Source organism: Stegodyphus dumicola, chromosome 10, assembly GCF_044657685.1.
Source record: "Stegodyphus dumicola isolate Sdum_Otavi_A_Nest chromosome 10, ASM4465768v1".
NCBI classification, from domain to species: Eukaryota; Metazoa; Arthropoda; class Arachnida; order Araneae; family Eresidae; genus Stegodyphus; species Stegodyphus dumicola.
Window position 1 is genome coordinate 98,750,353 of NC_140777.1, and position 14,788 is coordinate 98,765,140.

At 32.4% G+C, this 14,788-nt stretch overlaps 1 protein-coding gene across 1 annotated transcript in view; it reads right to left on the reverse strand.

Annotated features, from left to right (window-relative positions):
• LOC118192011 (uncharacterized) overlaps positions 1 to 13,084 on the reverse strand; it is an 88,337-nt gene extending 75,253 nt beyond the window's left edge. Inside the window, exons 1-2 of the mRNA XM_035362890.2 lie at positions 12,883 to 13,084; positions 7,799 to 7,869 (exon numbers count right to left, since the gene is read on the reverse strand). Coding sequence (XP_035218781.1) covers positions 7,799 to 7,836 — 38 coding nt within the window. The 5' untranslated portion in view covers positions 7,837 to 7,869; positions 12,883 to 13,084. The remainder of the gene's footprint in view (positions 1 to 7,798; positions 7,870 to 12,882) is intronic.
• Between the last annotated feature and the right edge of the window lie 1,704 nt (positions 13,085 to 14,788).

The following is a 14,788-nucleotide window of genomic DNA, read 5'->3' on the forward strand; positions in this document are numbered from 1 at the left end:
ATTAAGGTCTTAAAAGTGTCATTTTTATCACTAATTGACTAACTCACTATCAGAAACCTAAACCATTTCTAAATAACTTAGATACTTGAAATTTGGCGTCAAGGTAGATCATTAGGCACATACAAAGGAAAAAAAATCTAAAACTTCAAAAAACTACATTGTTATTCATGTTAAACCAAATAACACTCATAACGAGCATTTGACAACATCACCAATAGATGGCGTTTTCCGCGCCATTCAAATGCTAATCAACTTTGCCGAAAGTAAAGAATACAAACTTATTTATAATGAATGAAATGATAGCGCAGAGGTAGATTACAGGACCGGCTCTTTTTTTCATTTTGGTAGTGGGTTCGGGCTTTACTGCAAAATATGAAAAGAATGTGAACAGCTTTCAAGCGATAAAAACGTTGCTGTTCAGTAACGAAACCTGTAACGAGATGCCAGATGTAAATAAAACAAAAGAAAATAATAATAATAAAAAAAGAAACGTGAATATAAACTTTAAAATAAGATTTGAACATTTATATTATTTAATAATTAAAAATAGTTGTTTAAACTTCTTGTTTACATTTTTACGTTCCTTTAAAAATCTAAAACTTCAAAAAACTACATTGTTATCGAGGTTAAACGAAATAAAATTAAAACCCCCAAACCAAAATAAACGGTTAATTGAAATTTTAAATAATTTTTAGCGATGCCTGACAATACGGTGTGTTTGTTTGCCACTAAAATATGTATAATTAGTTCAATAATGCAATGTTATTAATTATAGATGCAATAGATTTCCCGCGGTACCTAACTAAACGAGCAAGGGATGGATACTTTAAAAAAAAAAATGAGGATGGCTCTTCATTAACTGCAAGTTTAGAAAATGTCATCATAGTCAAAATAGGAGCGCGTGTAATGTTGCCAGGAACATAGACGTTAGCCAGATGCAGTTAAAAGTATAGCTACGAGAAATACAAAAATACTTTGGACATCGACAACATAACAAAGCAAGAGAAATTAAAATTAAGCTAAGCCATTATATAACATACGAGTTAGAACGAGAAGACTAAGTTTCAAGTACTGTAGTATTGGTGTATTTAATTATGGCAAAGCACACTAGGGCTATCTGCCTAAGGGGAGGGATGCCTTCGTGGAGGACTTTCTAAGGGAAACTGGCTCGTATACAGGTTACACATGGGGAAAACACCCATGCAGCCAGCCCGTTCGCGGGATTCGAACCTCGGACCGAACTACCAGTGTTCAGCGACTTTACCGCTCGGCCGCTGGTGGGCAAGTTTCAATTAATGAATAATGCATATGTTCAGCGAAAACAATTCCTTATTTGCTTGGCATATGCAATAACAATCCACAAATCAGTGACAGTCATGACTTAGTCATGACAGCGCCCTTCTCGATATAGGTTCTTCAATATTCAGCAAAGGGCAGGCGTATGTTGTACTCTCTCGAATTAAAAAACCATTAACGGGATTTTATCTCATTAATTTAGATCTAAATGCTTGCAAACGTTATATCGCCCCGACTTGGCAATTTTATCGATAAGTAACAAACTTGCCAAAAAATTACCAAACACTGAATGGACTACACCGTTATGGAAAACATAAAAATTGCTAATAAAAAGAAACCAATGCAGCGTAAACGTAACATTTCCACCTTTATAGAAAATATAGAAATTGCTGATAAAAAGAAAGCAGCTCAAAGTAAACGCAACATTTCCACCTTTATGGAAAATATAGAAACTGCTATAATAAACTATACTAAACTAAATGTATACTTTTTATATTATAATATTTTGAATACTTTTTTATACTAAAAAGGAACCAGTGCAGCGTAAACGCAAGAAAATATTTGAAGGTCACGTATTTGCTTTTACGTTGAAGCTATTTCATTGAAGTGTCTGAATAACAACATAACTTTTAATTTAGCTTTTCAAAAATTGATGATACCATAACAAACAGTATAAATGTGAAAAAGGGACCAAGTCCGAGAGAAACGATATTCAGTGTAGTCTATGCCACCGACAAAAGAACTGAGATCTTACGAATGGCAAGTTCCATAGCAGTTCCTTTAATGTACAATGTTCTGTAGGAATGTACAATGTTCTTCAGTTCATTAAAAAAATATCCGATTTCTAACTTAACAAGTTTTAACTGTCAATAAATTACATTTAAAAATTTTGACAATTAGAATTAACTTGCCAGGTTAGAAATCCGATATCAAAGAAAGTAATGAATTGAAGAAAGCTGTACATTCCTACAGCTATGATTAAAGGAACTGCTATGGAACTTGCCATCCGTTAGACCTCAATTATTTTGTCGGTAATACCGACTACACCGAACGTCGTTTCTCCCGAACTTGGCCCCTTTTTCACATTTATGCTGTTGTTATATTTATTGCATTTAAGCATTTTATGTTTCAAATTTATAAGAAAATTTGGCAATAATAAAAGAAGCATGTTTAAACGCAATGTACGAGTATTTATCTTTCGAATTTAACCATGTGAGAAAACGGGGCGACCTAGAGCCACCCAGTTTTGAACACTCGTAGTCTTATATCTTAACATATGCTCCTAGAAGCCGGAGTTTTGATTTTCGAATTTTATTTTTTATTAAATTCATATTCGATGAGAATTTAGTGACTTCTTGATTAAGACACTGAGCCATTTGAAAGCAATATATTGCCATTCGGCAAAGCATAAGATATCTATGTTCGAAATTCATTCGGAAAACTCAGCAATTTAAAAGAAATGGGTCGGTAAAAAGTAATATATTTGTTTTTCAAATTTAGGCCATTAACTCGGCGATTTGAACGAAAAGTGTTTACATTGCTCTAATTAAATTATTTTTATCTTCGAAGCGCGACAGGTGTGTGGTAGTTCAATAAAGCTTGATAATATTCTCTTTTTAATGTTAATTAATTAACAAACTAAGCAAATTAAAAGCAATAAATACAGATTCATTTTCATTATTATTAAGAACTAGCTGGACTCGGAAATTCCATTAGCTGAGCTCATTAAAATCGTTATATATTTTTTATAATAACTGTTTTACGCGGCTAGTGGATTAAATAGCTAAAGTACGCAAAGTGAAAAAGCATCATTAAATTAATTATTATTTTGACGAGACCTTAAATGCACCACAAATATTACGCAAGTTTGTTTGTGGATTGGGTATGCATGACGAGAAGTATATAAACTAGATATAAAAGTGAAAGTAAAAATGAATGTAGAAACAATAATACCAATCAGCACGCGCAGGGTTGCAACAATAAATGCTATTCAAGGGGCAATAACGATTTTCTTTTTTGATATACTTAGCAAATCATTATTTTGCGATGGTGAATCATTTAACTGAAACAAAAAGCGATATCATTGTTACCGAACCTGTGGTGACTTTTGCTTCATTTTTTTTCCCTAAATCTTCATTATTAAATACAGTAGACGCCCTTTAATGTATTCTAGATGCTGTTATAGGACTACCGAAGTCCCACCTATTTGTATACGAAAACATGAAAAATACATCTCTTAGTGGGAAGAATAAGTCGGTTAATATAATCAAAATACTATCGAAGCATTTTCTTTATTTAAGTAAACTCATTGATTAAGGTCAAAATAGATCGTAAAAATTGACAACCGACAGAAAAATGTCGCCAATTAAAGGAATTATGTCACCAAACAGCTCGTTTCTCGATCTTAGTCAACAATTTAAAATTAGGCATAAAAAGTCACCTTAACTCATAACTGTAAATAACTCTATTGATTTTGAAGATGGTTAGACACAGGTCCCAGTTCAAAAATTCCGCCGAAACCAAGCTAAGATTACGTTTTTGTCTAATTTAAAATTTTGAGTTTGCGTGTTCTCATCCAGTGCATGAGGGACGCTCTCCAAGTGTTTAGATTCGGTCAAATAATTTCCGGAAATGTTATGAACAGTTCATAAAATGAAATTTTGAATTAGAAACATTTTGTTTTATGTTTTTTTTTTTTTTTGTGTTTCTTAAAATCTTTTTCTTGGTCCTAGCAAGACCCACGGCGTTTGTTTGCATTAGTATTGAATTTCATTTTAATTTAATTTCGGTACCATAATCTTTATAAAGGTTTTTATTCTTCTTTAAATCCCGCGAACGGGCTGGCTGCATGGGTGTTTTCGTGGTTTTCCCCATGTGTAACGTGTATACGAGCCAGTTTCCCTTAGAAAGTCCTCCACGAAGGCATCCCTCCCTTTAGGCAGATAGCCCTAGCGAGCTTTGCCATAATTAAATACACACACACCTTATTCTTCTTTAAGCTAGCAGGACCAGCCTGTACGTTATTGTAATTTTTGACTAATAGCAGACCGCTATTTATTTTATTTTGATTTTAATTTTGTTTTGCTCGGAGTTGCATTTACTTTTTCTTACACCTTAATGTGTTTTTCTGCGGACGCATCGGGAAATTGGAACAGAGAATTGAAGCTCCAAAAAAGATTTTTTCGGGACAATTCATATTATTTAAAAATTTTTTCGTCAAACAAGAGCTTCAATTGTCTGTTTCGGCGAAACGCGTAATGGTGTTTGGCCTAGTTCGACATTCAACTATTTTTCCCTTGAAAAGCCTGGTTGGAAGTCCAATTGGGCTAATTTGCCATTTTCCGCTTTGTAATTTTTATAATTTTTGTAATTTTGCAATTCATGTTTTAATTTTTTTAATTTTGTTTTAACTTGTTCCGTCGATCTGTTTTTATATGTATTAACTTTTCACATATCACAACGATCAGATTAGTTTATTTGTGCATTCACATGTTTTCCAACATTGATTTTAACAGTTTATTTCGCGTGTAAGCTGTTTTTTCACTTTTGCATGTTAATATTTTTTTAAAAAATTACTTCTATGTTAATATTTTAAAAATACTGCGTTGAACTATTTCATGGAGCTACAGCACCTGGTAACTTTTTAGCAAGCTCGCTACAATATTTCTTCCTGTTATTTTTTGTATTAATAATTATACTCTAATGTTTGCAAGCGTTATACGAAAGTGAACGAGGCTCTGTATGTACATAGTATGTATGTTTGTTTCTCGCACTGTGGAAAATGGCGACACCTACAGTCACTAAATTTTGAATACACGTAGTCTTTCACCAAAACATATGTGCTTCGAATTTGGATTTTGAGTTTTGAGTTTCGAATTTTTTTTATTTATTTCATACATATTTGTACGAATTTTATGAACTTTTTATTAATATATATGGGTATTTAGCTTTATACTAGAGTTTGTGAGATATTTAGCTTATCTAACCACTTATTTTATGTTCAGTATCTTAACTGTCATTTCTTCCTTTCCGCTTTCCTGCCCCCAAAATGCAAATTTTAGCTTAAGTGTATTGAAATGAGGTAGGAAGAGGTAATGCTTAAAGGAAGGTTTTTAAATGTTTAGTCAGAGCATGCTGTGCCTGCTAAAGGCCATGTTACAAGTTGAAATTCTACAATTAAAAGCATTCTCTCTTCGTCGTTGATTTATTCTTTGCGATAGTGCCTTTCAGGCCGGAATAGGTTTGAACCAGTTTGTGGGTTAAGTATTTCTGCGTAGCATTTTGGTTAAGATTTAACTTAGTCTTAATTTGAAATTTTCTACTTGAGTTGTGCCATAAATGCTGGCCGTTTCTGTATGCACAGAAAGTGCTTTCTGTTCACTTATTCGAGTTATTAATAAAAGGATTCTTTTACACCTTCCCTGAGTTCTATCGTTTATCTAGACATGGCGATCATTCGCTTGAAGTCTACAAGAGTCTTGACTTAGAGAATGCTACCTAAAAGGTTGGGTCTCTATAAGTTATAGTCTTACAACCTTAATAGACAGATAGCGAGTTATCTCTATGTCTGAAATACATGAAATAGTATGACTAACATTTACGAAAGTTTTTAAACAACACTTTTATTAAAATGACTTTCAACAGGCACAACTCGTGCCACTTGAGGCGTATCATCCCAAATAGTGGTACTACCACTATTTGTGGCGATGTACAATAATCAATAAAAGACATTTAAACAGTGTAAGGCAGACTTCTTAACAGACTTCTTAAAATAGTGTAAGACCATACAGTCAAGTACTAAGCTCCAATAATTTACCAGTGTGCAAGTTTAAAAGTATCGGCTGAAAGAGAATGAAGAGGGTGTGGGTTTATTTGGTTACGGCAAAGCACACGAGGGCTATCTGCCTAGACAATGAAGAAGCTGGGTTTGGTTTGGTTTGGTTTATTTAATTATGGGAAAGTACACTAGGGCTATCTGCCTAAGGGGAGGGATGCCTTCGTGGAGAACTTTCTAAGGAAACTGACTCGTATACACGCTACACATGGGGAAAACCACGAAAACGCCCATGCAGCCAGCCCGTTCGCGGGATTCGAACCTCGGACCGAACTACCAGTGTTCAGCGACTTTACCGCTCGGTCGCTGGTGGGCAAAGAAGCTGGGATAACTACATTTAGACAGAACTAACAGAATCTAAAAATGCTACGCGAGTACCAGAAACTCTCTCTCTCCGACTAAGGTCGAAGAGCTTCCCAGCTTAAATACACTTAAAACTAATTTGTACTCTAGTGAGGAATACAGAAAGAAGAAGTTAAGTAAAGTTCAAAATCTTAATATCTAGTTAAGGTAAGAATCCTACAAATATGCTGAGCGATTTGAAAGAAAGCAGTGGCAATAATGCTTGAAACAGAACATTTTTATTTCCAGCGCACCAGACTTTTGTCTTTCGGCAAAATGTAAAATATTTATCTTTGAATCCTAATCAACTATACAGGTCGAACTGTGTAGCACGAAGGTAACACAGCACTACTCTTAAATATCATCTTCGAGTGTTTATGGCAAAATGACTTAATGCCATTTAATTTATTCTTTTTTACTATGTTTGAGCTTGACGACAAGAAGATAATAAATAATACAAATACATACATGTAAAATAAAAAAACTGGTAAAGCAAAATTATAAATTAAGACAGCAATAGTCCTTTCATTCTTCATTTAAGTTTCAGTATTTGCTCTCTCCATTCTAAAAATATCAGTTGTTTGTAATAATTGTTTTTGGACTGCATCATTTCTAGATTAATCCATATCATATGATTTTTACATAACGACAATGACACAGCTAATTCCAAACAAAATCTTTCTCTTAAACTAAGCTTGCACACTAAATAACTAAGCAATTTGCTTCTACCTCTGTTGCTGTTCAAACGTTGCGGTGCTATTCTCTTCCTTCCGCAATTATATCAAAAATATAAATGTGACGTTCTGAATCAGGCGCAGTTGGAGTAAGATATTTGTGGCCGCAAAATGCATAACTAAAACAAAATGAATATTTATATTAATCATGACCGCAAGTTTCTACTGTTTTGTTGTTTTGAGCTTTAACATCTGTAGAGACATTAGGAATTTTTGGAGCAGGAAGGATGAAAAATTAGCAAACGCCTTCGCCGGAAATCGAACACGGACCTCTGGAATACCAACCCAGCGTGCAGAACCACTACACCACGAAAGCACGCCAAGAAGGTGGGAGAAATACCTTATAAACTCCTTCTTTTAAAGGGCGACTGGGGTTTTTAGGGGACACAATCGCTAAATCCTGGGTGGAAAAAATCATCATCCACCACCCTTTTAGTTCGGGCGCCACTGTAGAGACATTAGGTTAACTGAAAAAAGCAGGAGAGATGAAAACTAAATGACAGAAAGTGGACTAAAAATGTCATTATACAGTAGAAAATAAAATTTCAGAGATTTGATTAATCGAGATGTAATTTTTAGATATCATACATACATGAAAATGTACAGAGATGAATTTCCGAATGATCCCATTTTCTGTAGGTAGCCATTTTGTCACGCACCAGCCTAAAAATAGTAAAAAAAAAAAAAAAAAAGTCAGCTGTCTTATCTAAGGAATAACTTGTAACTGAGATAACATACAATGGATAACGTTTTACAATGAACATGCATGCGATAGGATTGATAAGAGATATCTCTCCGTTTTGTTTATTTTTTAGGTGAGAACACTTTTTGACGTTTACCTGCCGCTCAGAATATGCAATAATGTATAATTTTCTTTGTTTCATAAACCACTTTTCCTCTTTTTACGTATTTTATAAGGTTGTAATATTCTAGCTTAATTGAATTTCCTTGACAGTTGGAATACTGAAGAGCTGTGTAGCGACTAGTCACTGAGTTCTTATACGTGAGAAGTCCAAAGAAGGGTTAAATTACACTTAATTCCAATTCAAAGTAAATGAAAAGTTTACTTTTTACTGTAAGCCTCCCCTTGGAGTTTAACTCAAGATAGAAAACATAAAACTAATCTAATACTAACTAAAATAAGCTGCACAGAATTGGCACTTATTTAAGATCATCGGCGTATAATAGCAAGCAAGTAACAATACGGCCGTATAACATTAAGTCTAGTATTTATCCAGTATTTATTACCAGTATTTATTGTGGTTAAGCATTTACGATCACCCTGTATAAAATTTCATAGCAACGCTATATGCTCAGTTGGATTGAGAGTGAAACCTCGTAAGGTTTTCAGGATGTTGCTTGTCAACACTATTCCTCGTAATCATACGATTCAGTAATTGTAAAAGTTATTTTTGTATGGTATAATAACTGATATGTTATCATGCCAGTTAATTACAACAACATATAATAGTGAATATTTGATATATCATATTTCCTCACATATTTTCCCTCTAGCTTTTTAATGCTAAAGTTCTGAAAATTTTAAAAATATCTGCACAGTTTTCCCCTTCCTCTGTTGTACATGGTTATTCCCTCTGAGGTCTAGTTTATTGGTAAATTGTATTTATTCCCTCAATAATTTTTATTTGTATTCAGTGTGTTCAAATTGTATTTGCTTTTTTTGCATTAGTACTTCATGCATTTCATTTTCACTTGCATTTATCATATGAAACGTATTTTGTGCAGATTTTTCATGAATCTTCCTGGACGTGGCAGATGTTCTTACTCTTAAGAAACTTTCCAATTATGTGATTTCACTTTATTTCTGTTATTTAAGTTCCAGTTCATTGTAGCATTATGCACTGCCAATATGTTAGATTTTTCGAAATCCAGCTCTTTTGTTCGACTCGTTGTCCTTTGTTCTTCCGATGTCTTTTTCAAGATTCAGTCATGTGAGGTGCCCTTGCGGCTTTACAAGGTAACTGAGCCGTGCGATGTGTCTGACTCAATAATTGTCAGATATCGGCTTAATAACTGTCAGATATTGCAATGTTAATATTACTATGCATTTGTATTGGAATGCTTTTTACTTCCTTGTGCGAAGGAAAGGAAGTATTGTAATCGCGAATACTATATATTTCAATATATATTATTCAATATATATTTCAATATATATTATAGCTACTATATATTTCAATGAAATGATCCATTTTGACGATATCGAATGCAATTTAATAATGTTTTTGCGTAACATCTGTATGTAAGGACAGAATAAAGGACTCTTTTTCCCAAATGAATTATAAAACTGATTATGTATTCAGAAGGGATATTTTCGTGGTGTCTGGACGTTAGTACGTATGAATGTATCCCGCATAACTCAGAAACGAGTAGCTTCAGAACGTTGAAATTTTGTGAATAGGACTGGTATAACATGCAGTTGTAACCTCCCTTTTTGGTTGTAATCGCTCCCACCAAAAATATATAAATATATATATATGTAGTATCAGTAAGTCCTACAGCCACCAGAGGGCATCACCTGACCGGAAAAACTCATCGCCTGCGCAACTGCAGACAGTGCAAGACAGGTGATAAAAAAATAACTTTGTTCTGATCGCGCGCGCGAGTAGGCGCTGAGTTACTGTTTTGACATTGTGTTCATCTTGCGCGATAAGGCGCTAATCCACTATTAAAATCCTAACTTTATCTGCAGCTTTTTATATTATTAAATGTTCTTTTGTGTTGGAAAAGGATTGCTCCTTATTTACTGAGCTCATTATTTTCTTACATCATCTTCAACTTTTCTCAACTCATATATACTCACTCTGTAACTCAGCTCAGTGAGCTCAGTTTTTTATATTCTTACATATTGCTAAATTGTGCGCGTTTGCTTTAAAAATGATTGAATTATGCTGTTGTTATCTTCCAGTTAAGGTTTTATACCTTTAGTTAAGCTGCATGTAATAGTTGTAGAATTATCAACAATTTAAAAGTTTTTCAAGTGCGACTAAGCCTAATATGTTTTACCATAGCAGCCATATTTGTTTACATTTGAATCTTAGCAGAAGAGTGAATTAAATCTTTCTGCACCTTCATAGTCTTTTTGCCGAGTGGGACCAAAAGGAAACTTTCAGTTTTATGCACCGAAAAGTCTGTCTTCTTGCCTGCTGGCCGAATTGCTTGTTTTTGCGTAGAAACTGTAATTTTAATTTTAATTTTTTTAAAAAATTATTTTAACTTTATTTGTTCTTTTATGTTTTTCTATATCTTTTAATTTTTAATGAAAATAGTTTGAGTTTTTACGTATTTTTGCCATGCCGCGAAAAAAGAGCTGAATTAATTGAATAATTAAATTTGAGGAAATAAGTTTAAATGAAATACGGGAAAAATTGCGTATAATTTAATATTTTGTATAAGGAAGTCATGTGGTGTACACACCAGCCTTTTTTTTTTTTTTTTTTTTTTTTTTTTAAGAAATAATATTGTTACAATTACCAGTATTTTATCCATGACTACTTTTCATTTGTTATGATCTTACTGTAACTGCGTCCTTCAGAAATTAATAGACTCGCATAATTTTCCCCTCTTTATTTTCTTGCGATAAAATTAGCTAAAAAAAGGGGGGGGGAAGAAAAATGCGCGAGGAATTACGGTGATAGTTAATTACGACTAGTCAGTTAACTAAAGCGATTGACTATTATTGTGTAATTAACTATTATTGAGTACGTATAACTGCAGATATTTCACACTATATCCATCAGCTTTACGATTCAGTAGCATATGATGATATCACTAGATAGTGGTATAGATAAAGGTGTAGAATTCCATTATATAAGAAATAAGTTTGTCATATTCCTTAGTAAAATGGAATATTTCTTATAGAAATCTATAAAAAATTCAGCTTTAATCTTTTTCAGAATCCCTTAGAATAATAGTCCAATTTTCTATAAAACTAGGTCAAAGATTTTTTAGAGATTTATATAAAACTTTAGATACAGCTTCTTTAGTGTTCTGTAAAGATAGTCCGTTTTCTTATAAAAACCCCATAGAAACAAGAAAAAGCTCGAAAGCAATATAAAATCAACAATATTTTTTTTTTTTTTTTTCGGAATTAAAAAAAATGAAATAAATTTTGATTTTTAGTAGAACTTTTTAACTTTGTCTAAATTTTGAAATGATCAATGATATGGAGATTAGAACAAAATCTTGAAATAGACATGATTTCATTTTCCTAACAAAAAATTTTAACATCAATTTAATTAAAAAAATATTTAAATAAAAATAAATACATGTTAAATAATAATGAAGTTTAATTAAAATTAAGAAACGATTTAGCTTATGGGTACATACACAATAATTAATAGCATTTATTTCATTAATTAAAATCTTATAACTAATAACATTAAATTTAATCTTTTACTTAATTTTATAGCTTAAATTTATTCAACACATTTACAAGACTTAATTTTTCTATTATATAACCAAAACTGTACAAAAAATTGCGCAAAATGTCGCATAAATTTAAAAGATAAAAAATATTTAACTAGAAAAAAGAACGCAAAATTTACCATTCAAAAATGATTCAAAACTTAAGAATAAAAATGCTAATTTTTGCTCTTCTATGTCCCTCAAAATGCATCAGAAACTTCAAATTTGCTTTGATTACGGTTTAAAACCATTGCAGATTTCTGTAAATATCATTCTAGAAAGGTGGTGTAAAATTTCTGTATCGTTTTGAAAAGCAGTATTTCTATAGAATTCTATAGATAAATTGTTACAGAATTTTATAAATATTTATATAGAGGATTACATATAACATTCTTTCAGAATTTTCAGAAAGCTCTATCAGCCTCTATAAAATATTTCACAAGGGAAGTTTGACATCACGAAATAAGGGTTCACTAAAAAGTTAATTTCGCTTACAAATATCTTCACATATTTAAATAACAGTCTATGATTAAATAAAAGTGATTCATCTATGCTTTAGAAAGACTCATAAATTGTAAGGAATGCTTAAAAATGCTATATTTTAGTGTTAGAATAAATTTGTGTTTCTTTTGCATAATAAAACTAGGAAGCATTGTCCCTGAGTTCCAGAGTATCCAGTAACTCAGTTTTTTTTTCCCTTTCAGCTATATTACCTCCCATCTTGGGTCTTGTCTTTTCTGTAACTATTGCCTAATAGGTAATCCTGAAGCTATTTATGACTGATGAATAAGCGTATGTAATTTTTTTCAACATTTAAATTTTAAATATCTGTGACGAATATTAATTTAATTTGCGTTCTACTTCAGTTAAACAAAACTCTCTTACTTGTTAAATAAAGAAAGATTTCGTGGTCGTTTTGACTTACAATTCTTAATGAAACTCTTAAATAGAGGATACATACTGAAAACGATTTTGCTGTGTTAATGAACACATCACTTAGGGAAAATCCTAAAGGAGCTTTTATTTTTAAATTCTAATATGGAAAATTAGTACCTTAAGAAAAATTTTTATGGAACCTAAAAAAAATTAAGTTAAATAAACATATAATGTTCTATTTACAGAACTTTCTCGGATTCTATAAAAATTCTTTTTCTTGAATTTTTATCGCAGTATAAAATATAAGTAATGGTACAAACAAATTAGAATTGCAGATAACAATAATAAATTATAAACAATAAAAAAAGTGCTTACCATGAATAGAAATTTAAATATTTTGATAGTAAAAAGAAAATATATTGTGCAAATAATACGGTACTGAAATATGAGATTATGAGACGCAGAAAATTAAACACTAAAAGGCGACTTTTATACCGGTTAAAGATGATTGTGGGAAGCGAGAACAATAATCACTTGAAGGTAGCGCATTCTGCTATTCAGCATGCAAGGTAAATGGAACGTGAAAGATAAAAAGACGATTTTAACACAGAGGAGGGAAATTTTTTCACCCTTGAGTAGGGAATTATCGTACAGTACCTGGGGAAATTTCGTAAAGCTGCTGGAATTTGATAGGTGGTTGCCTATCACATTGTTAGCAGTGTTTAGAAGAAAGAGTCAACATTTGTAGATAGCATTATCAGTAATATTGAAACTCATAAAAAACTGTTGTCACAGCTACCTGAGAATGATTTCATTGCTTAATATATAATTACAAAAAATTATATTATTTAAACTTACGTATACTTTTTATGCCTTATTAAAATTTACCTATACTTTACTATTTATAGCAAAACGGAACGGATATGACTGACTGCATTCTAGTTCAACTACCTATTATTGAATGATCATATTGGCTCAAATCTGATATATGAAATACTCGTTTTTAAAATGTTAATGATATTAGTACGAATTTTACATATATGCAAACAAATTAAATGAAATTAAATGTAATTGTAGTATCTCTTGTGCAATCTAATACGAAATTCCTCAAAAGTGTGAGGCATCGCCGGAAAAACAGGGTTACAGGAGTAAGTCCATTTAATATTCAAGTAAATAACGTAAGCGAGCTGGCAATAGTTTCGGCGACTAATTTTGTCGCCACATTAGGCAAGATATCAGGACTTGTATGTCTTTTTACTTGCTTTGGAAACAGAACGTATCCTGAATAGGAGTACAGAGCTTACTAAAGCTATGTTCCAGTATGTGTGGAATAGACGACACAAGTAGGAAGGGTATACTGAACCCTTTATTCTCTATTACTTTACAGGTCTCTGTACTACGGGATAAAGACCAACCATTTGTGGTCTAAACGTAAAAATATAAACCTACTAACAAAAACTCTAACTAAAAGTTAACTTTGAATTAGTATACAAATGACTAACACTAAGAGTGGCCTTTTTAAAAGGTTACGTAGGTAGTACTCAAACTGCTGAAACTACAATACGTTTTAGATATCAAGAAGGCTAAACCTCTGGCCTTAAAGGCAAGCAGCAACTGATTGAGAACTCGTAAGAATGCAGTGGCAAGGCGGCTCACTTACTCTCTCTCTCTCTAACTCTTGGCAAAAAGCCACAACTTAAATACTTGGGCGTTAGCAAGTACAATTTGCATAAACAAGTTAAAGCATTTAATTCTGGTCGGAAGTGGAAAATAAGAAAGATAGTAAAGTTTTAAAATAACATAAACGTTAGTAAAACTTCGGATCCTTATAAACATATCGTTAAAAATCACCAAATTTGCCGACATTTTGGTCTACTTATGCAACTGTAACTGGTCCGACCCCTATGTAACTGCGTATGCCTTCCAACAATTTCGAAAAATCGAAGGTACTAGAAGTTTCTCGGTGAAGAGAGGAAATCTATATAAGACCAGAGAGAGCATCAGTTTAGATTAGTTTAGAATTTATTTTAGAATATTGAGAGAATCGAGAACTGTGCGAGCTTATGTATTTGGTTCTTTTTATATTTCCTTACGTTTAACATTCTTAGTAGTTTGACGTGGTAACTACTACTTGTGCTGTGTCATATTGAGAAGAGCCGTACGAAGACATATAGGAAAATTCCCAGAATTGTAAAGTATTTCTTTTAGGAAAATAAATATTATCAAGCTATTATCGTTTTTATGTGCTTCCAAATCCATTGCAAAGCCGTAAGCACATACA